Here is a 23,485-nt window from a genome sequence, read left to right on the forward strand (position 1 = left end):
GACTTGTTAGGTTAAAACAGAGTGGAACTCAATCTGCAGAACAAAACTCTGAATGCAACTTTTTTGGAACAAATAAAATTCATCCGAAATTCTCCACTTTTAAACACAAATCAGACTGAATACGAACAATAGAGAACCAGCTCAGCAAAGAGAACAGAAAGTCTAGTTTAAGCCAATCATATTCATATTTACAAGCGCAAAAGCTATACATGATTGAAAGAGTGCCTGAATTTCTCCAAGAGAAGTGGGAAAAGTAAATAAACCTCGGAAAACCTTCATTTTTTTTAAAGAAAAAAGCTAAAACAGGGAAACAAAAGTAGTAGCGGATGATAGTCGAGCGTAGCTTGAATGTCAACTGCAAGGCCTGGATGAGGATGCAAGCGCCACTGCTTGTGCCCACACCTTCAGCCGAGCCTTAACATCCCTTGGATCATCACCTAAAATTACAGAGGAAAAATTCCCATCAGACGTACTGAAAATGTTGATGCTTTATGTTAATTAAAAAAAAATCACGAAAAGCAGATGAAAAACTATATTTTGAACTAACCAGGGCTAGAGATACGCCAGTTGGAAATGGGAGAATCTCCGCCGCTACTGGCGGTGTCGAATGTGGAACCCGAGAATGAAACACGGCCTGCAGTGGCACTGGGCATCTCCAACATATGCTCGTGTTCTAATTCGAAACCCAGGTCCCTACACGCTTTCACTTCCTCCAAATCCATACACAGTGACCTCTTGCCGCCTTTTGGCCTTATGATAACCACCACGCCGGCGCCGTTACCGCCGTCACTCTCCCCGCTGAAACTCCCACTGTAATTGCTATAGCCCACCATGAAATCCCCGTCTTTCTTTTGGTTATCATTCTTACCCTCCATATCCGCGCTTCTTTCCCTGATAAACCTCCTCTTCCTCAAATTCTTGCTCCCTTTCGGCCTCCCGAAACCCCCCTTCAGAGCTTCATTTTCACTGGCGTAATCCTTGACCACTCCCATCAACTGATCAGCCAACGCCTCCCTGGTCCGATTCCTCCTCCGACGAGGCGGCGTCGCCGGTAGAGAATAACAACCAGGTTCTTTATCGGAATCAGAAGACAGCTGAACCGAGTCTTCTTTGTCCAAGAACTCTTCGTCGACATCAGCATCGAAGCTCTCGATTGACAATCTCGACATGGAACTAGTGCACATGGAAAGCCTGGACAAGTTATGTGGATGAGCATGATGATCATGATCAAACACAACATCAATATCATCAAACTCATCTTCAAGTATAGAAGAAACAACCGTCATACTCTCATCCGAGGCCATCTTTTGTAACTCAAAAGAAAAGAGAAAATAGAAAACAGAAAGAGTGAAGTGAAGAAGGTAAAGTGTTTGGGTTTAAGAGCGGCTGCAACTTGTTGAACAAAAACGTTTGGGGTTTTGCTTCAATCAATCATGCATACCTCATTGTTGAAGATAAGGTAAAAGGGTTAACTAAATCAAATCTCTAAGCACCACATATATAGCAAATATTCACTCGTTTTTCATCTTGTGCATTTCCATTTCCGTCCTCGCTCCCTCCACTTATGCTACGTGTTAGTTGAGGAAAAGAGGATAAGGGTGAGATTGTAATTTGATGTTTGGAATCAGTTTGATTAATGAGGATTAAAAGATTAGTGCAAACTAATGAGGGTAACCACATGGCAACACTAGGAGGAATGTCGATGACTTAGAGGATTGGGTGAAAGAGAGGGGACCCACAACCACTGAGTGAGGGACACGTAGCATGAGGCAAGGTGTTGTAGTGCTGACAACCGCAGTGAGCACAGTCATTAAGCCGTTGCTGGGTCACTCCATTAACAAAGATTGAGAGCTGCCCGCACCATTTCCCAAAACCTATGCTTCTTTCTGAAATTCCAAATTTACTCTCATAACAATCTCAATGTTTGCATGCAAAAATTACAAAGGATAAATATGTATTTATATTCGAATTTGATTTTAAGATTTTTTATTTAATTTAATTTTAAATTTAACTAAATAATCAAATTTAATTTTGTATTTAAAATTTTTATCTAATAATATATATGTAGATTTAAGTAGAATTTAAATTTAGTTTCATAGTTTAAATTTATTTTGATAAATTATTTATCATAAGTATTAAATTAGATCAAAATAAAAATTGAATATCAATTTAAACTAATAAATCAAATTTAAATGTTTAATTATGTCAAAAGTTTAAATATTAAGTTGGATCTTAAGAATTAATTTTAACTACATAATTAAAAAAATCAAATAAAAATCTATATCATGATGTATAAAAATTATTTTATATGAAAAATTCAACAGAATTTATAAAATAATAGTAAAGCATTTGTGCATAATCTTTTAGATTTCTATTTAATTTTAAGGGATTTGTTATTATTTTTTAAGAGTTCGAGTTTGAAAACTACGAATATGAGTATTTATTGTCAAATAATTAATAATCTTCGAACAGACACTACCTTTTATTTATCCCACACTTGTAAAAAAAGATATTAGTTTTTAATCATTTACTTTATTAGATGCTTGGTAACGAATAGTAAGGACGAAGGTAGGATATATATATATATTTTTGGAAAAATTGAAACGAAATACAAATTTTTGGAGAGTCAATATACATTTTTACCATTGTATTAGATTCTAAATATAGTTTCTGAAGGTATTAAACTATTTCTTTTCAAGGGCTATATGAAATTTCATAATTGTATCAGGTTAAAACTTTGAAAATTTAAGATCGAAACTACAATTTATCCAATTTGAGGGTATTGGTCAGGGTCCCTGCTTGCACCCTTCTAGCTACATCTATGATGATGAATAGAGATGAAAAACATAATTCAATAGAATAAGGAAAGAAAAAGATATTGTGCAAAGTACCGGTAAAGTTGACTGCAAAATCACGCCATTAGCACTGACTGAAAAAATAAATAAAAATAAATATTTGATCAACCGAAAATGTGTCGTGGTAAAAAGCATTGTCTTATAAACGAATTCACCCCGATGTGTGTAATCGTTCCAATAGGCGGAGCGTCCCCCGAAGTTAACACGGTCGCTCAAAATTATATACACCCGGAATTGAAGTGGATTATTGGTGGTACTGCTCATCTGGTCGTCGGAAAGACTGATAAGCTTAGAAACCTTTGAGAGAGTTCAGAGATATTTGAGTGAATTGTGGGATGAATTGAGAAGCCAAATGAGCTCTCTATTTATAGGTTAGATATAGGGGCATTTTTGTCCAACACAAATCAGAATTAAATCTGGTTTTATTTCATGAAATTAACTATGTGTAACTGCTATCTTTAAACAAATGAAACTGCTATATTAAACAGATGAATCTGAATCTCAAAGCGTCAAGATACATTGTAAAATTGGCCAATTACTTCTGTAACTCTCGTAACTAGCATAATTAATGGCTCAATTTTTTATCTTGAACAGAGTCGTAAAATTGGCCAAGTTCATTCTAACGTAAAATTCATACAAACTTAGTAGCGTATAAATACCAAACAAATTCTTTCACATTTTTTCATTTGTTCTTTTAGAGAAAAATTCCTTACGAGTTTTCTCTAAAAAGATAGCAACCGTGTGTACGTGTCAAAGACATGTACTGACACGAGCCTCGACCTCGACCACAAGCACGCGCACGAGCACGAGCTGAGACGGACAGGCGACGGCGACTGTGCTCGAGGATCCCCTTGTTCTCTATCACTTAACAAGGGATTAGAGAATGAAAACCTTAAATACTCAATCCCAATATATTTCTCACTCTATTTGGGATTGAGCATTACTAACATTCCCCCACTAATGCAAAAAGAATTCTTTTGAAACTCAAAAACAACCTTTCCAAAAGAACAATATTGAGATTAGTTGCTTAAGCACTAGTGAATGTATCTTGAACTAGTACATAGTGATAATGAACAATCCTTCTCTTAGACACTTGAAACTAGTCTTGAACTTTCTAAGATAGGGGTAAACTCATAATACACAACTAACCCCTTCATCCACCTAAGTCCTCGATGTGTAAGATATATATATATATATACACAAAAGTATATATTTGGGAATCTTACCTCATGATTCTAGTAAGTGTGCTAGAAAAACGAACTATTATTTTTCATAGAAGATGGCTAACCCTTCTCACTTACATAGGTTATTTCATCAAGTTTATCTCGACATAAACCACTCTTAACAGGACTATGAAATAATTAAGAGCTTATACAACAACTCAACCTCACAGAGGGTATGGTGACTTTCTTCAAGTTCATTATAAATGAACCACCCAAACTCTGGGATAAGAAGTCATTAAGAATAAATATTCAAACTCTTTACTTGGTGAACTCAATTTACCCTTCTCACTAGGACCATCCAAACTTTGGATTTGAATTCATTAAGAGATTTTCATAAAACTCAATCTTTTCTGGCGGTAAGTTCATCTTCTTTCTCAATTAGGACTACCCACTCAACTTTGAGTTATGAATTTATTAAGAATATATATTCCGCCAAAATCGGTAAATTCATCAAGTCTTTCTCACTAAGACCACCCAAAGCTTGGGCTATGAATTTATTAATAGCAATTAAGCTCAACCTTAGCATGTACATTATTCGTCATAGGGATAGATTGATAAATGTACTCTATGAATCTTTCCATGGTTTCATTTGACGACATTTAACTTAGATAACTAAGTTAGGTATCCACCACAAATTCCTCAACCAATGGGCTTTAAACATATCCCACTCGACGAATCTAGGACTAGCTTTCGGCTTAACCTATCTACTAGCTTTCTTTTTTACTTCACATACTCTAAGGAGAGTACTTCATTCCTTATCAAGTGTCTAAAATATTCATGCCTTATGCGAATGTGTCTTTTCTTACCATTGTAAGCTTGGTTTTTCGCCACACATATCACAACTTACGAATCACACAATAAGGAAACAAGAGGATTTAGCCTTTCTCACAACAGAATTTCAGCTAATAAATTTCTTAGCCACTCGGCTTCTTGCCCAGCTAAGTCAAGAGTTATAAACTCTAACTCCATAGTGGAACGAGCACTTACAGATTTCCACGAGATTGTTGCTCCACCCAAAGTAGAAAACTTACCCACTCGTAGAGCTTACCTCATCATTGTCAAAATCCTAGTTGACGTCACAATATCATTCTAGTACCGCATGATAGCCAATAAACTCAAGTTTCCAATCCATTGTACCCTTAAAATACTCGAGTAAGGGTCTGAGAGAAAGCCAGTGCTCACTACTAGGATTATGGGGTATATCTACTAAGTCTGCTCACAACATAGGCAATATCAAGTTGAGTATAGTTCATTAAGAACATTAGGCTCCCAATCACTTTAGCATATTCAGTTTGGGAAACACTACTTCCTTTATTCTTAAAGAGATGTATGCTAGGGTCATAAGGAGTTCGAACAGGGACAACGTGAAAATTGTCTCAAATTTCTTCAACATTTTTCCAATATAGTGTGTTTGACTCAAAGAAATCCTTTTCTGTTTTGGTAACTTTGACTCCTAAGATTACATCGACTTCTTCCAAATCCATCATCTCAAACTTAATGGATAAAAAATCTTTTGTTTTGTTAATGAACTTAATGTTGTCACTGAAAATCAACATGTCATTAACATATATACTTATGATGATGCAATCAACACCAACATCCTCGAATATACGCATGCATCTGAACCATTCACTATAAAACCTAAACTAAGAATAGTTATGTGAAATTTCTCATACCACTGTTTAGGAGCTTGGTTAAGGCCATAAAGCGACTTTTAAGTCTGCATACTTTGTCTTCCATGCTAAGCACCTCGAAACCAATAGGTTGTTCCATATATATCTCCTCATCTAAGTCTCCATTTAGAAATACAATCTTTAAATACATTTGATGTACTCGCAACTTGTAAATGAAGGCTAAAGAAACTAACGCCCAAATCATTGAGATTTTCGTTACGAGATAGTAGATATCAAAAAAAAGTTTATACTAAATTTTTTAGTGAACTCTTTGACAACTAACCGTGCCTTGTACCTCTGAATAGAACCATATGGCCTCATGTTGAGTTAATCGATCTACGGAATCGGCCAAGAGGGGGGTGAATTGGCAATTAAAAATTTCGTGGAAGCTTTTGCAGAAAATTTAAAGTAATTGCACAACGATTTACAGTGGTTCGACTTTCTCAAACAAAGTCTACGTCCACTACCTTAGCTATCCACACTAAGGATTTTCCAACAAATTCACTAATTTGTTCTTTCTTTTGAGGCCAAAGAGATAACCTTACAAAATCCCTCAAGAGTATACCCCAACTCTTGAGAACACTCTTTTTCCCAAAGAGAAGATTACAAATTTGCAAACTTACAAGAAAACCTCACAAGGTAAGATGTTTGCACAATTCTAGAACAAAGAAAAGAACACTCAAGGATAAATACAATTGAGTACAAAAGTGTTCTTGAAAGCAAATGAATATTGGATGAAAAATAGGCTTGAAATACTCAAACTTGAGGTTTGATGCTTTCTCTTTGATTCTCTCTTGATTCTAGTTGATTGATGTTTCTTATTGTTGATCAATGGCTCCAGAACTTGTTTAAATACCCCTTGAATCAATTCTGAACGTTGGTGATAATTAGTGGGGATAATAGAGCCGTTTAAGTGTGAAAACAATTAATTTTTCTAGGTGGAGCGTCTCATGCATCGATGCATGATCAAGTATGCATCGGTGCATTCGTGTAAAATTCAAATATTTTGACCGTTGGAACACTTGATGCATCGGTGCACCAAGTGTGCATCGATGCATGAAATGCATTCGATGTTTGAGAAATAGCCTGATGCATCGATGCATGGCTTGTGCATCGATGCATCAAATGCATTCGATGTTTTGAAAAAATTCAGAGTGCATCGATGCATGGAGAGTGCATCGGTGCATGGAATGCATTCGATGTTCAATTAATTCATCGATGCATCGATGCATGGACTGATGCATCGGTGCATGCCTTTGAATAATTGATTTAAGGCTGTTTTTTGGTTCAAAATACTTTGTGAAAATTGTTTCAAAAATAGTTTAAGTACAAATCACAATTTTACACATTTAGTAAGGATTAGAATTGATCTTGAAAAACTTGGAGTAATAATTTGATATTCGGTTAATTGAATCGAATTTGTAAAATCATTTGTGAAATCTTAAAATTCATTTAACTTAATTTGTTATATCGAAATATCAAAAATGTTTTCAACAATCTCCCCCTTTTTGATATAACAAAACATTTGAATAATTTTAAGATTTGTTAAGAAATTATTTTGAAATCGATTTTGAAAAACTTACTCCCCCTTACTATAGCACATCTTAAATTTTCTCCCCCTTTTTGTTAAATCAAAAAGACTCTATATAAACGTTTTAAACAAGAATTTTGAAAAACATTAGCCAATTGATTTATTAATAGTAAGCTGCTAAGATCACAATCAAAAGAGAGATTAGCCATTAGTTTTCATAAACAATATTCATAATAAAATGTGAAATGGCATAATTGGTCATATATCTAATGATGCAAAATGAATAAAATTCAAACCAAATATATTAAAATTAAGTTCAAACATTCAAGCATCCAAACATCCAAACAAACATAAACATTCAAATCAAAAGTTTAACAATCCAAGATCTTAAAGTTTAAAACCAAATATCATCAAATAACGTTTAATCATCCATAGCGGAATCGGGTGGAGGAGGAGGATAATGAGCTCTAACTTCAAGAGTAAGAGCATCCATACGATCACGCATCTCCCTCTGAAACTCGGTAATCGTAGACTCCATGGAAGCAAAACGCAGATCAAACGACTCTAGAAAAGATTGAAAATAAGGTGGCGTTTGATCATCTTGCCGAGCTGGTACTTCCTCGTCAATATCTCTCATAAGCCTTTGAAGCTCTGGATCATTATCAGCGTCAGGAGCTGGAGGAGGAGGAGGAGCACGAGAAGAACTAGGAGCAGCTCGTGAAGAACTAGCTCCCGGGGTTTGCTTACCGGGTCGAAAAGACCTTAGTCCGGTGTTCTCATCCAATTTCCAATCCGATTTCTTTAAGGATGTGATATTGATTGGGTTTTGGAGCGGAATAGGATTGTCAAGGGAGACATCTAGGCCGAGTTTGATAAACAAATTGCTTAGTAGACAACCATAAGGTAGGGTTTCTACATGCTTTGAGGGAATGATGTTTATGATATCGACAAGCGCGCTAAAGACAATATGTGGAAAATTGATTTTCTTTTTGTTCTTTATACAGTGCATCCACCATAAGTCTGTAGTACGTAGTGTGGAGTATCGACCTGCGGATGGTCTAAACCACCAAGAGATCATTAAGTGAAGAAATCGATCGTGGTGAGACCTAAAGGTACTGACACTAGCATTAGGAAGATATGGATATTCCACATCTTCCTTCTCATTAAATAAACCCTCGTCATCTAAACCAAAATGAGATGCGATGGATTCAGAAGTAATATTGATATATTGTCCTAAAAGATAGGATCTAATCGCTATAGTACCGCACTGAGTTGTGTTCTGAATACAAACCGCATTGGAATAAAAGATGCGGAAAAGGTGGTGAAAGATGATGGGTTGAAGAGAAAATAGTTTATCAAACTTCCATCGGCGAAGAATTGAGAGGTATTCAAATTCAAGTTTTATCATAGCTTGTAGAGAAGGAATACGCTCTTCCCTAATATGATAGGATTGGAAGGAGTTCATGTACCTAGAGTATAATTCATCCCTACGGTTTTCAGGCATGTTAAAACAAGTACTAATGAGGGATGAAAGAATATTGGATGGATTTTGAGGTCTAGGAGAGGGAGGACGGTTTTGGTGAGACCGACTCGAGGATGATCTAGGACGTTTGGGATTAGACATGGTTAGGGAAATCGGAAAAGAAATATCACCTGCAATTTAAAAACACATGTATGCACAAAATTCAATCCCAAAACTCAAATGAGTCCTCAATAATTCAAGGTTCTCTAACATAATCCTAATGGGCAAAGTTTTGAAAACTATTTAAAATTAATATCATATGCGCATAGTTTTCATGAAAACAACACAATTGAATCAATAATTTTCGAATTTTTTTTTAAATTCAAAATTTCCAAATAATTTTGAAAAATTATGCGTTTTTGATGAAATTCGTTGTAGAAACTAGTTTAGAATCATCATATAGCCAATGCCGATAATTATTTCAAACTAGAACTAATCTAAACTAGTCCTAAGTTCAAAAATTTAATGAAATAGAGTTTTTGTGAAAATAACTTGAAAAATTCGGATTGAGGGAATGAGGAGATGTTTTGCACGATTAATGAGTGTAGCAGGTTTGTAGGATGAAAAACTTGAAGAATCCGATGTTTTCCCGAAGATTTGAGCAAAATAGAGATTTGAGGTGAGAGTGGGACGAACGGCCGTGAGTTTATGTTTTAGGTTTTGAGAAAATGAAGAAGATGAAGATTTTAAACCTAAAACCCGACGGATGCATCGGTGCATGGTCTTATGCATCGATGCATATTCAAGGATGCATCGATGCATTGTTAAATGCATCGGTGCATGAAGCACAAAAATGTCAAAAATCCGTTTTAAACACTTAAAATGCTAAATAATTTGGCTCTAATGGTAATGGCAACTCATATATCAAAAATTAATTATGTTCAATCAATCAAATTAATCTTCAAACTTTATTTGAACATAAAATTAATTTTTATTAAGAATCATAAACTCCCCTAACTAATAGCAAGAATACAATTTATTATTATAAGCATTTTCAGTATTTTAAAAGTGCTAAATTATTTTAAACACTAAGTGAGATAGGTCAGTTAAACCTAATTCTCTTCTAAGTGTCCAAATCTTCTTCTAAGGGTTTTGTAAAAATATCCGCTAATTGTGCAAAGTATCAACAAATTCTAGAACTACATCTTCCTTAGTGACATGGTCCCTAATGAAGTGATGTCTTATTCAATATGCTTAGTTCTAGTGTTGGATAGGATTTTTAGTGAGACAAATAGCACTAGTATTGTCACACTTGATAGGAATGGTACATACTTCAATTCCATAATCAAAAAGTTGTTGTTTCATCCATAAAACTTGTGCACAACAACTACCGGCTGAAATGTATTCCGCTTCAGTGGTAGATAATGCAACACAATTTTGTTTCTTTGAAAACCAAGAAATCAACATATTTCCAAGGAATTGACAAGTACCGGAGGTGCTTTTCCTATCTAATTTACATCCTCCATAATCCGCATCAGAAAAGGCATGCAGCTAAAGCTAGAGTCTCTAGGATACCAAAGTCCTAAACTAGTGCAACACAATTTTGTTTCTTTGAAAACCAAGAAATCAACATATTTCCAAGGAATTGACAAGTACCGGAGGTGCTTTTCCTATCTAATTTACATCCTCCATAATCCGCATCAGAAAAGGCATGCAAGCTAAAGCTAGAGTCTCTAGGATACCAAAGTCCTAAACTAGGAGTGTCCTTAAGGTATCTAAAGATTCTCTTAACAGCTAGTAAATGTGATTCCTTAGGACATGATTGAAATCTAGCACATAAGCAAACACTAAACATAATGTCCGGTCTACTTGTAGTTAGATAAAGCAAAGAGCCAATCATTGACCTATATAATTTAACATCTACACATTTACCTCCTTCATCTAAGTCAAGCTTTGTTGAAGAGCTCATTGGAGTGTTATGAGGTTTCCCATTTTCCAGTCCAAACTTCTTGAGCATATCTTTGACGTACTTAGCTTGATTAATGAAGATGTCATCTTTTCTTTGCTTGATTTGGAGTCCCAAGAAAAATGAGAGCTCCCCCATCATGCTCATCTCAAACTCACTTTGCATTAGCTTAGAAAATTCTTGTCAAAGAACATCATTAGTAGAACCAAATATTATATCATCAACATAAATTTGAACTACTAATAAATCTGTACCTTTTCTCTTTAAAAACAATGTAGTGTCAACCTTTCCTTTTAAAAAACCTTTTTCAATTAAAAAATTTGACAATCTTTCATACCAAGCTCTAGGAGCTTGTTTTAAACCATAAAGAGCTTTTGTCAATTTTAAAACATGATCCGGAAAATTTGAATCTTCAAAACCTGGAGGTTGTTCCACGTACACTTCTTCTTTTATAAAACCATTTAAAAATGCACTTTTAACATCTATTTGATATAATTTAAATTCATTGAAACATGCAAATGCCAATAATATTCTAATTGCTTCCATCCTAGCTACGGGAGCGTATGTTTCATCATAGTCTATGCCTTCTTCTTGAGTATAGCCTTGAGCAACAAGTCTAGCCTTGTTCCTCACTATATTACCACTTTCATCAAGTTTATTTCTAAAAACCCATCTAGTACCTACAGTAGATTTATTACTAGGCCTTTCAACTAATGTCCATACTTTACTTCTCTCAAATTGATTTAATTATTCTTGCATAGCCATAATCCAATGTTCATCTTTTAATGCTTCTTTGATGTTCTTAGGCTCTATGCATGAAATAAATGCAACATAATTACAGATATTTCTAAGAGAAGATCTAGTAGTTACCCCTTTTGATGGATCACCTATAATTTCACCATCCTTGACATAGTTGTACTCTCTTGGAAAAGATATTTCCCTTTCTTAAATGGTTGGATTCTCGAGGGGATCATGAGTTTCCTCATCTTTTGTTTCTTCCTTTGATGATGATTCTCCAACGTCATGTCTAACGTCATTTGCTTGTACAATACCTACATCATCATTAACAGAAGAATCCTTCCTTGGAAGGGGATTATCATCGAAAACAACATGTATAGACTCTTCTACAACTAAAGTTATTTTATTAAATACACGATAAGCTTTAGAATTTAAGGAATAACCAGAAAAATTCCTTCATCACTTTTAGCATCAAATTTGCCAAGATTTTCTTTACCGTTGTTTAAAACAAAACATTTACATCCAAAAGGATGAAAATAACTAATGTTAGGCTTTTTATTTTTGAGAATTTCATATGGAGTTTTCTTTAAAATTGGCCTAATCATTACTCGATTTACAACATAACAAGCGGTATTTGTGGCTTCCGCCCAAAAATATTTTGGTAAATTATTTTCACAAAGCATGGTTCTAGCCATTTCTTCTAAAGTTCGATTTTTCCTCTCAACAACTCCATTTTGTTGAGGGGTTCTAGGTGCTGAAAAATTATGGCTAATACCATTAGAATTACAAAACTCAATAAATCCAAGATTTTCAAATTCAGTTCCATGATCACTTCTAACACTAGTGATAGAGTAACATTTTTCATTTTGGATTATTTTTGAAAATGTGAAATTTTCTAATGCTTCATCTTTAGTACTTAAGAATAGAACCCAAGTGTATCTAGAATCATCTACCAAGACAAATGCATATTGTTTTCCTCCCAAGCTAGTAGTTCTAGTTGGCCCAAAAAGATCTAAATGGATCAATTGTAATACTCTACTAGTTGATACATCATTAATAGATTTAAAAGAAACTCGTTTTTGTTTTCCTTTAGCACAAGCATCACAGATTTTATCATTATCAAATTTAAGCTTAGGCAACCCTCTTACTAAGTCTCATTGAATTAACTGTTGCAAAACACTCATACTAGCATGACCTAGTCTCCTATGCCATAACCAACTATCATGCTCATCCTTAGCAACTAGGCATAAATTAGTCATATCAATAGAATCTAAATGCACCATGTAAATGTTTCCTATTCTATGACCAACAAGCATAATCCGATTAGATGCAATGTCAATGACTTTACAACCATTAATTTCAAATAAGACATTGAATCCTTTATCGCATAATTGACTAATACTCAATAGATTATGCTTTAATCCATTCACATATAAAACATTCTTAATTTGTATGGAAGAGGTATTACCTATTGTACCAATACCTTCAATGTGACCTTTTGAATTGTCTCCAAAAGTCACTTCTCCTCTATTTTTAGCATTAAGCTCAATGAACCGGCTTTTGTCTCCGGTCATATATCTTGAGCATCCACTATCAAGGTACCATGAGTTTGAATTTGTTTCCCGTGCCTTGTAGCAATGCTCCTTTCCCTACAAACATAGATTAATTTTTGATTTTGGTACCCAAATTCTTTGGGTCCATATTCATTAGTTTCCAAAATCCTAGTCCCCTTAGGTATCCATTTGAGTAGGATATTTTTATCTTTAGTAGTAATGAGTTCTTTAGGAACCCACATACTTCTAATGATTTTTCCATTAGAGGTTCTTTGGGGACCTCTATGATTGTAGTTTCTAAAACTTTTTCTAACAAAGTTGGATTTGAATTTCCACCTTTTTCAAAATGTTTGTTCCAACTTTATCAAAAGTTTTAAGATCATCAATTTTCTTTTGATGATCATCATTGATCTTTGAAAGTAAATTTTGCAAATCTAAATTTTTCTTTTCAAACTCTTCTAGTTTGATTTACAAGTCTTTGATTTTACTTTCAAGATCGTTGTTGGTTTTGGATATGAGTTTGTTTTCATTTTTCAATTTTGAAACATCATTTTTATATTTTAAAAACAATTTCTCATAATCCGAAGCCAACCCATTGTACTCCTCAAATAACTCATAAGATAAATCATCAAAATCGGATGAGTTAGAGGTTACCTTAGAATCTTCCCGAATGCCATCAAGCACAAGTTTGCTACTTCTTGTTCCTCTTCATCGGAACCTTCTTCATCACTCCATGTAGCCACATGAGCCTTGTGCTTATTCTTTGATTGACCCTTTTTCTTCAATTGTGGGCAATCATATTTGACATGCCCCGGCTTTTTGCATTCATAGCAAATGATTGGGTCCTTCTCTTTTGGTTCATTTTTGAGGCCTTCGTTTCGTTTGAATTTTCTTCCTTGGTAAGGTCTCATCATTTTTTTGAACCGTTTGGCAAACAATGCCATTTCCTCGTCATCATCATCATTATTAGAATCACTCTCTTTTTGTGGATTTGAGAGCAACTCCAATATTTTTTCTTCTCCTTTTCCTTTGGTGTCTCTTCAACTTTATCAAGGTCCACCTCATCTTCGAGCATCATCTCATGAGTGAGGAGTGAACCAATAAGTTCTTCAAGAGTTAAGGACGATAGGTCCTTAGACTCGATGATTGCCGTCTTCTTTGATTGCCATGATTTTGGGAGGGAGTAGACTAACTTCCTCACAAGCTTTTCATTTGAGATGATCTCTCCATATGATTTGAGACCATTGAAAATCATTGAAAATCTATCCGTCATAGCTTTGATGTCTTCATTTGGTTTCATCCTGAAATTTTCATAGCTATGCGTTAGAATACTAATTTTTGATTTCTTTACCTCATATGTACCTTCATGTGTGACTTGAAGCTTGTCCCATATTTCTTTGGCAGTTGTACACAATGAAACTCTTCCGTATTCATCTGGTCCAAGAGCACAAAAAATAATATGGATGGCTTTGGAGTTGAGCTGGAACATTCTTGTCTCTCCTTCACTCCACAACCTTGGATGAGTGATAGGCTTGATGTATCCTTCTTCTACGGCATTCCATGCTCCCATGTCACTTGCTTGAATGAAGTACATCATTCTATTCTTCCAATAGGCGTAATTAGCTCCATTGAAGAAAAGAGGCTTGTTGACGGGCATCGAATCAAGACCGGAGTCGTAATTTGAAGTGGAGGCCATTGATGACTTGGTAATCGATGTAACTCTTCCCGAATCGACTCAAGAGGCGATTAAACCTTCAAATGAGTGAGGCTCTGATACCAATTGTTGAGTTAATCGATCTATGGAATCGGCCAAGAGGGGGGTGAATTGGCAATTAAAAATTTCGTGGAAGCTTTTGCAGAAAATTTAAAGTAATTGTACAGCGATTTACAGTGGTTCGACTTTCTCAAACAAAGTCTACGTCCACTACCTTAGCTATCCACACTAAGGATTTTCCAACAAATTCACTAATTTGTTCTTTCTTTTGAGGCCAAAGAGATAACCTTACAAAATCCCTCAAGAGTATACCCCAACTCTTGAGAACACTCTTTTTCCCAAAGAGAAGATTACAAATTTGCAAACTTACAAGAAAACCTCACAAGGTAAGATGTTTGCACAATTCTAGAACAAAGAAAAGAACACTCAAGGATAATACAATTGAGTACAAAAGTGTTCTTGAAAGCAAATGAATATTGGATGAAAAATAGGCTTGAAATACTCAAACTTGAGGTTTGATGCTTTCTCTTTGATTCTCTCTTGATTCTAGTTGATTGATGTTTCTTATTATTGATCAATGGCTCCAAAACTTGTTTAAATACCCCTTGAATCAATTCTGAACGTTGGTGATAATTAGTGGGGATAATAGAGCCGTTTAAGTGTGAAAACAATTAATTTTTCTAGGTGGAGCGTCTCATGCATCGATGCATGATCAAGTATGCATCGGTGCATTCGTGTAAAATTCAAATATTTTGACCGTTAGAACACTTGATGCATCGGTGCACCAAGTGTGCATCGATGCATGAAATGCATTCGATGTTTGAGAAATAGCCTGATGCATCGATGCATGGCTTGTGCATCGATGCATCAAATGCATTCGATGTTTTGAAAAAATTCAGAGTGCATCGATGCATGGAGAGTGCATCGGTGCATGGAATGCATTCGATGTTCAATTAATTCATCGATGCATCGATGCATGGACTGATGCATCGGTGCATGCCTTTGAATAACTGATTTAAGGCTTGTTTTTGGTTCAAAATACTTTGTGAAAATTGTTTCAAAAATAGTTTAAGTACAAATCACAATTTTACACATTTAGTAAGGATTAATTGATCTTGAAAAAACTTGGAGTAATAATTTGATATTCGGTTAATTGAATCGAATTTGTAAAATCATTTGTGAAATCTTAAAATTCATTTAACTTAATTTGTTATATCGAAATATCAAAAATGTTTTCAACACCTCAGTTTCTTCCGAAAGACCCATTTGTTGTTGATAGTTCTAAATCACCTAGGCAAGTCAACCAAATCCCAAATATGATTAGACATTAATGATTCTATTTCATAATTAATAGCGTTTTTCCATAAACTAGCATCGATATATCGTATAGTTTCCTCATAAGTCTTAGGATCCTAATCTAACATAAATATTTAATCTATAGGATCAGAAAGATAATCTAAATCATTTATCTCATAAATAAATAAAGTTATGAAATTTGGTCGAAAAGAGGTTTCAGTTCTTTGTCTTTTAATTCTTCTAGGTTTGAATTCAATTTCTTGAGTAGACCTAGCATATACACTAGAAGAAGTGGATGGAATGTTTTATATTTGTGTTTCTTCATTCAGTTTAGGTTTTTTAAGGGGATAGAATCTTTGAAGAAAGCGAAATCTCTCTACTTACAAATAGAATAGTCCTGTAGAAACATAAATATGTATGCGAGGCTGTTTGTAGCATACCCTATGAACACTGCATCAAAGGTTTTAGGTCTGATGGTGAACTTCTTAAAATCCATCAATTCCATTTTAGCCAGACACCCCCACACTTTCAGGTATTATACATTTAGAGTGTATCATTTCCATATCTTGTATAGAGTAGAATCTAACTTCTTCTGAGGTACTTGGTTTAAGATATGATTTACTGATAGAATGATGTCCCCCATATGTTATCAAATAATTCAACACTTATCAACAATGAGTTCATCATCACTTTTAAAGTTCTATTTTTCTTTTTGGCTATACCATTTTGTTGAGAAAAATAAGAGGCTGAAGTTTCGTGAATTATGTGATTCTTCTCACACAACTCTTTTAAGAAATTCGATTCGTATCCTTTGTGTATATCGAGTAATCATATACAAATGTTATATAATAGTGTTTTCCTTATTTACTTTCAGTGTTTCTAAAATCTGTTAGATCAATATGAATGAGTTCTAACAATTTAGTATTTCTCTTAGAAACAGTTTTAATGTAATGTTTAGCATGCTTGGCTTCTACACAAATTTCAAATTTGTTAAAGCTAGTTATGTCTAGTTTATGTATAACAATCATTTTCATCAATTTCTTTAAAGCATGAATGTTAACGTGTCTTAATCTAGCATTCCACATATCAACTGATTCAACAATATAAGTGAAAATGGGAGTTTTACTCTCATTAAATTGAGTTTCAATGACAAATAAACCCCGTTTAAAAAATCTTTCCCTACAATCACTGTTTCAAGAAAGTACAAGTTTATATACCTAAAAAACTAACTTAATGTCTACCTTATTCAGAAGCTCACCACTTATTAAATTTCTACGCAAGGCATGTACATACAAAACATTATTTAAGGCTAAAGTTTTATTGGAAGTCGGTTTGAATAAAACATTCATTTACCCAGCACTTCAGAACTGTTAGAGTTCCCCATGTACACTCGTTCACCTCTGTTTTCATCGTCAAACTCGGTGAAAAAATCATTTCTTGCGTAGAAGTGTTTGGAAGTGTCAGTATTAACCATCCACTTAGAACTGTTCTCCACCAGGTTGACTGCGAAAACCACCGCAACAATGAATTCATCATCTTTCTCCCCAACATGTATTTTTGGCTTGTTGTCATTCTGACGGTCTGAACGACTTTAGCATTGATAGGCTTTGTGATCGGCTAGACTGTAAACATAACAATTGAGCATCTTTCCATCAGCTTTGGCTTTTTCCAGTTTCTTGATATTGGCGTCCTTATGAGGTTTCATCTTTTTGTTCAGATTCTCTCATTTCACAGCCTTTTTGAACGTAGACCATGAGACACCACCAAATTCAACCAAGTTAGATTTAAAACTCATTTCACAGCCTTTTTGAACGTAGACCATGAGACACCACCAAATTCAACCAAGTTAGATTTAAAAGATATATTTCTAAAGGAACTTGTAACCTTATCCTTTAGACAATTAGCCTCCTCGATTTTCATATGGCCCACCAATTTCTCAAGTGAAATATCTCTCTTCTTATGCTTGAGAGAGTTACGATAGTCGGACCAGGACTTGGGAAGCTTTACGATAAGGACATTGGCTTGGAGTACTTCACACAATTGCATTCCTTCAACAATGATGTTGGCCACCAGATTCTCGTAGTCATTGACTTGATCCATTATGGGTTTATCATCTGTCATTTGGAATTTGAGTCATATTGTGAAGTAAATACCGGATGCATAAGCATAGTCATATAATATCCGTCAAAGGGTGTCATAAAATCCAGTGGGCTTTGTACGTAGCCATGAAGTAGAGGCATCTGAATCGATGGATATGACATTTGAAACAGATGTGGTGGCATCTGAAAGTGGGGTGGTGTCATCTGAAAGTGGGGCAGTGGTATTTGAACTTGTGGGCTAGGGATGTGATGGTTGCTGATGTGATGGTTCCGGTGGCATAACTAAGTATGGCCTGGATGCTTATTCTTTTGATCCACAAGTGGGGGACGATGATGTTGTGACGGTGGACATTTTCCTTTACGGCGATAAATTACCCCCTCGTGCTCCCTCTGAAAATAAGAATGGTTTCCCGTTTGCATTGAACCATTCAATATAGTCATATGAAACCACGATACCAGTTTCTAATATATACTCTTGATGGGGCAAGTGTTGATGTTGTTTCTCACACATTGCTAATCAATCTTTATGCTTCACCAACTAATTAACCTCTTTCTTGCCCTGTCTATTGATGTTATACATATTGACGAAGCACACGTTCAATCAGATACCACTCAAAAATAACATAACAAATAAAAGGCACAACCTCTAACCATACATTCAATTTTACCCACTCAAGTCAGGTGGGATGCAAGGCCTCGTTTCGTAATTCAAAAAGGGTAACCATTTGAACTAAAACAAAATATACATTTCTAATCAAAATTTAATTGAAATTCAAATTATATAAAAATAATTAAATGAGAAAAATAAAATTAAAAAACTTACCTCTACACCAGTTTTCTGGTCAATGAGTAATCATATATATTATAATTTTAGTGGGATATTACGATGATCTTTTTTATTTGATGACATCCTATTTAATATATATATATATATATATATATATATATAATATATATATATATATATTATATATATATATATATATATATGCCATTCTATAATAATAAAAACATTTTTTAAAAATAAATTTAGCATTGAAATTACCTTGATAGTAACAGAAAGACAAATGACTCATTCACGATCAGACACAAAAAAGACAAATTGCCTTAATATATAGAATTGTTTTTCTTTTGTCTTTACTAACTTTATTTATTTTCTTTTTGTAGGTAATTTTTTTAGCATAGCGTTGTTGGTGCATGCCACGCAGCAACATCCAGGACATCAATTTCAACACAATAACCAAACATGGCTCAATATTGTGTTCTACATTTACTAAATGATCCAATGTCGTAACATTGCTACAACATCGTTGACTGCAACAGGCCAATCCAAGAACATATTGTGCTGACATTGTATGATCTATATCATAGCATCGTGAGGACTGCCATCTATGTTTCCCATTTCAAACTAAAGCCTATGATGTTCCAAGTGCTAGAGTTTACTGGCCAATATAGTGGGATGCACACTAAGGACCCTCGAGTGCACTTGCGAGGATTCATGGAAGTGTGTGATTCTTTTGTACATCAGGGAGTGCCCGTAAAAGCACTGAAGATAAAATTTTATTTGCTCTGTACAATGCTAGAACATGGCTTAACTTGCTGTTGCCTGATGTTATAGCATCAAGGAATGAGTTGGCACAAAAAATTTGTTGTGTTTCAATCTGCTCAGCACGAATGTTAATTTGAAAACGACATCACATCTTTCAAGCAATTAGAGGATGAGAGCTTGTACGAAGCATATGAGTGATTTAAAAAATTACTGCGTAAATGTTCGATGCATGGTTTTTAGTATTTGACATAAATAGAGATATTCTACAATGGTCTTAACATGCAAACCCGAATGGTTGTAGATGCCTCTGCCAATGGAGCATTATTGGACAAGTCTTACAATGAAGCCTACAACATCCTTGAGATGATCTCCAACAATTAATACCAATATCCTAACACAAGGATGATGCCAGGGAGATGCATTGTTGCAGCTATGGAAAATGATGTGCTGAACTCAATGGCTTCACAAATCACAACATTGACTGAGATAATAATGAAGATACAATAACCTAAAGATTCAGTGCATTTCATGATGAACTACAATTGGAATGACAATGATAACACCTACAATCCGAAGTTCGAGAATCATTTTGATCTTTCATAGGGAAGTCATAATGTAGTTGAACCTAATGCAGTATTGTATCCATATTTTGAGAGTACATAACCACAATATCATTCGCAACAACAATACATGCAGCAACAACCGATGTTTCCATGTCAGCAGACGCATCATCAAAAACAATACAACCACAACAATGCTACAACTAACAAAGCTATCAATGGAAAACTTTTAACCATGATTTAGCATCATTATCACTCGAGTATTTACTGATATAACACATTTAAAGCCAATTAACATTGTTGAGAGCATTGGAGAATCAAGTTGACCAATTTGCCAATACGTTGAACATCAAATAGCAAAGAGCATTGCCAAATGACATTGAAGTTGCTTGTAACCAGCATTATGAAACCATCACAACTAGAAGTAGACTCCAACTTAGGAAGAATGATTAGCTAAAAAAGAAAGATGATAAGAGGCCTAAACAATAATTCAAAAGACAATGAGCTGGAAGTAGAGATTGAGCTACCCAACATTGATGTCACAACAAATGATGCAGGCCAGTGTAGTACTTCTTGGACATTTCCACCAGTAATACCAACAACACTGCCAGCTGCCATGCCGCCACAATTGCTACTGTAACATAAAGGAAAGCCACCACCTTCATTTCCCTAAAGATTCTAAAAGACCAAGGAGGACCAACAATTCAAGTAGTCTCTTAATGCACTAAAGGAATTAAGGATCAACATCCAACTGATCCATGTATTAGAACAAATATCAAACTATTCCAAATTCATAAAAAAATGCTCTCAAAGAAATATAGCGTTGGCGAGTTCAAAACCGTTGCACTCACTGAAGGGTGTAGCGTCATGGTCAAGATAATATTACCACCGAAGTTGAAAGATCCAGGGAGATTTACTATTTCTTACATTATTGGCAATCAATTCATTGCTACAACATTGTGTGATTTGGCTTCCAGCATTAATCTAATGTCTTTGTCTATTTTCAGAAAATTTGGGATTGAAGCAATACGCACAACTATTACATTACAATTTGTTTACCAATCCATTGGCCATCTTGGAAAAATAGACAATGTACTTGTACAAGTGGACAAATTCATTTTCCAGCAGACTTTATTGTATTGGACTGTGTAGCTGACAAGGATGTGCCAATAATACTAGGCAGGCATTTCCTTATTATAGCACAAACATTGATTGAAGTCCATAAGGGGGAACTCACAATGTGGCTAAATGACCAGCATATTACATTTAATATTTTGCAATGCAATGACAATGTTGAATGTTATGTTGTTGGCTTCATCGAAAGAACAAAACACACACACTTAGATGAATGTTGGAGCATGTTTAATGAGCACATGATGAAACACTATGGTGGAAATATACCCAAACACATTACCTCAATTTGGTTTTATGAACTCAAGCCCGATTAGTTTAATTTTTTATTTTATTTTATTTTATTTATTTCATTTTGTTATTTTATTAGTTTTATTTTTCTTCTCATTTTAAGTCGTGCTTCCACATTGATCATCGCACCATCATCCATCACAATGTTATCTTTACTTAACAACATCAACTAGAGTTACAAACAATCATTGTTATAGCATCATCTGCCAGCTAGAAAAACAAAATGCAACCGAAAGATAAGACATCAGTAAAACAGACTCACCCAACTTTTCTAGGCCCAAGAAATACTCGCTAGGGGAGTATTACTTCCCTTCTCACATTTACTTTTATTCAAATTTCTATTATTTTCTTGTTACATGCATTGAGGACAATGCACATCTTAGGTTTGGGGTGTTTTGTCCATCTTTGTTGTTTATATTGTGTCATACTGTCATTCATTTATGTTGTTCATATTTGCATTTATCATATTATATTTGTTTCTTTGATGTGTGTATTGTTATTCATATTGTTTAGAGCATTTAGGATATTGCATATATAATGTTGTATGTATAATGCTGCTATATTAATGAAATTTTTTTAATGATTTTTTTATGATGCTCGGTGATGAAAAATTAGTTGTGAAGTGTCACGGGAATGTTTTAGATACTTGTTAAGATTAGGATCCCTAGAAACCCTTTTACACAATAGGTGTATGTTCTCAATACTTAGAAAAAATAGAAATTTTTTAACTTTAAATCCCATATCTTTATTAGATGCTATAGCAATCATATAAAAAAAAGAGAGAAAAAACAAAGAAAGAAAAAAAGTATATATTGAATAAGTTGGAAAAGTTGGTAATGGTTCCAACATTTTAGGAAATAAGTTGGAATGCTCCAACATAGTTTTAGGAAATTGAATAAGTTGGAATCTCCAACATTAGCTTTAGGATGATTGCTACAACATGGAAAATCATTAATTGAGTATGAATATTTTTTCTAATTTAACTAAGTATTGATTGGATACACCTTACTTGCACTCTATGAATTTTGATTTTGATAATTTGACATTTCATAATTTGAGATCATTTGATACTATCACTTTTATAGTAGCAATAAAAAGTTTGAGAACTGAAAAAATGAACATTAAAAATATGACTTGGTTTGGTGGCATTATTCTGCGACATTGAACCACCGTGCACTCTCAACTGCTACTATTGATGATACTTTACTGGTAAATGAAATGGCCAACCCCGATGGCTCATGGGATTGGGATAAACTCCATCTACTGCTTCCCACGACCAACTTTCCTCGTCTGCAGAACATTGAACCACCGTGCCCTTCTTCATGAGCTGACTTTTGTTACTGGTAGGAAGACTCCAATAGGCGTATTTTTAGTGAAGAGTGCTTTTGTGTCACTTGATAGTTCCCATTGGGATTTAAAAGACCCCTGCTGGAGTTTAATATGGAAATTGAGTGTCCCTGAACGAATCTGCGGTTTTCTTTGGCTAGCAATGAAAGACGGGGGGCACTCACGAACTACAATCGGTGTAACCGAGGTTTAAGCCATTGACTTTCTTGTTCAATCTACCATGCACCAGCTGAAACTCTCCTCCACATTCTTTGAGAATGTCATGTCGCTCAGACCATTTGGAACTGCTTGCTAAGTAAATACCCTCGTACTCAATTTTACAACATTTCCCTTAAGAATTGGTTGCACCAGAATCTCAGGTCTTACACAAACTTCCACTTTGTGTGTTGAAATAAATGGTCCTTGGAATATAATATTCTCAACCACTGTGTGGCAGCTTTGGAAAGCTTAAAACTCTTATGTTTTTCAAGGACAACATATTGATTCCAATACCATTA

At 34.7% G+C, this 23,485-nt stretch overlaps 1 protein-coding gene and 1 long non-coding RNA gene across 2 annotated transcripts; one reads left to right on the top strand and one right to left on the bottom strand.

The window, feature by feature from the left end:
- Nucleotides 1-286: 286 nt before the first annotated feature.
- LOC120135302 lies at nucleotides 287-1,460 on the bottom strand. Its single transcript, XM_039151584.1, has 2 exons — nucleotides 548-1,460; nucleotides 287-437 (listed from the first exon to the last, which is right to left on the bottom strand). The coding sequence occupies exons 1-2, from the start codon at nucleotides 1,302-1,304 to the stop codon at nucleotides 352-354; spliced, it is 843 nt and encodes a 280-aa protein (XP_039007515.1). The 5' UTR covers nucleotides 1,305-1,460; the 3' UTR covers nucleotides 287-351.
- Nucleotides 344-8,741, top strand: LOC120135306. Its single transcript, XR_005517237.1, has 3 exons — nucleotides 344-480; nucleotides 3,975-3,980; nucleotides 8,731-8,741. It is a non-coding gene; the product is annotated as an uncharacterized LOC120135306 (long non-coding RNA).
- Nucleotides 8,742-23,485: the final 14,744 nt, after the last annotated feature.

The sequence above is a fragment of the Hibiscus syriacus genome, unplaced genomic scaffold (genome assembly GCF_006381635.1).
Source record: "Hibiscus syriacus cultivar Baekdansim isolate YM2019G1 unplaced genomic scaffold, ASM638163v2 tig00110607_pilon, whole genome shotgun sequence".
NCBI classification, from domain to species: domain Eukaryota; kingdom Viridiplantae; phylum Streptophyta; class Magnoliopsida; order Malvales; family Malvaceae; genus Hibiscus; species Hibiscus syriacus.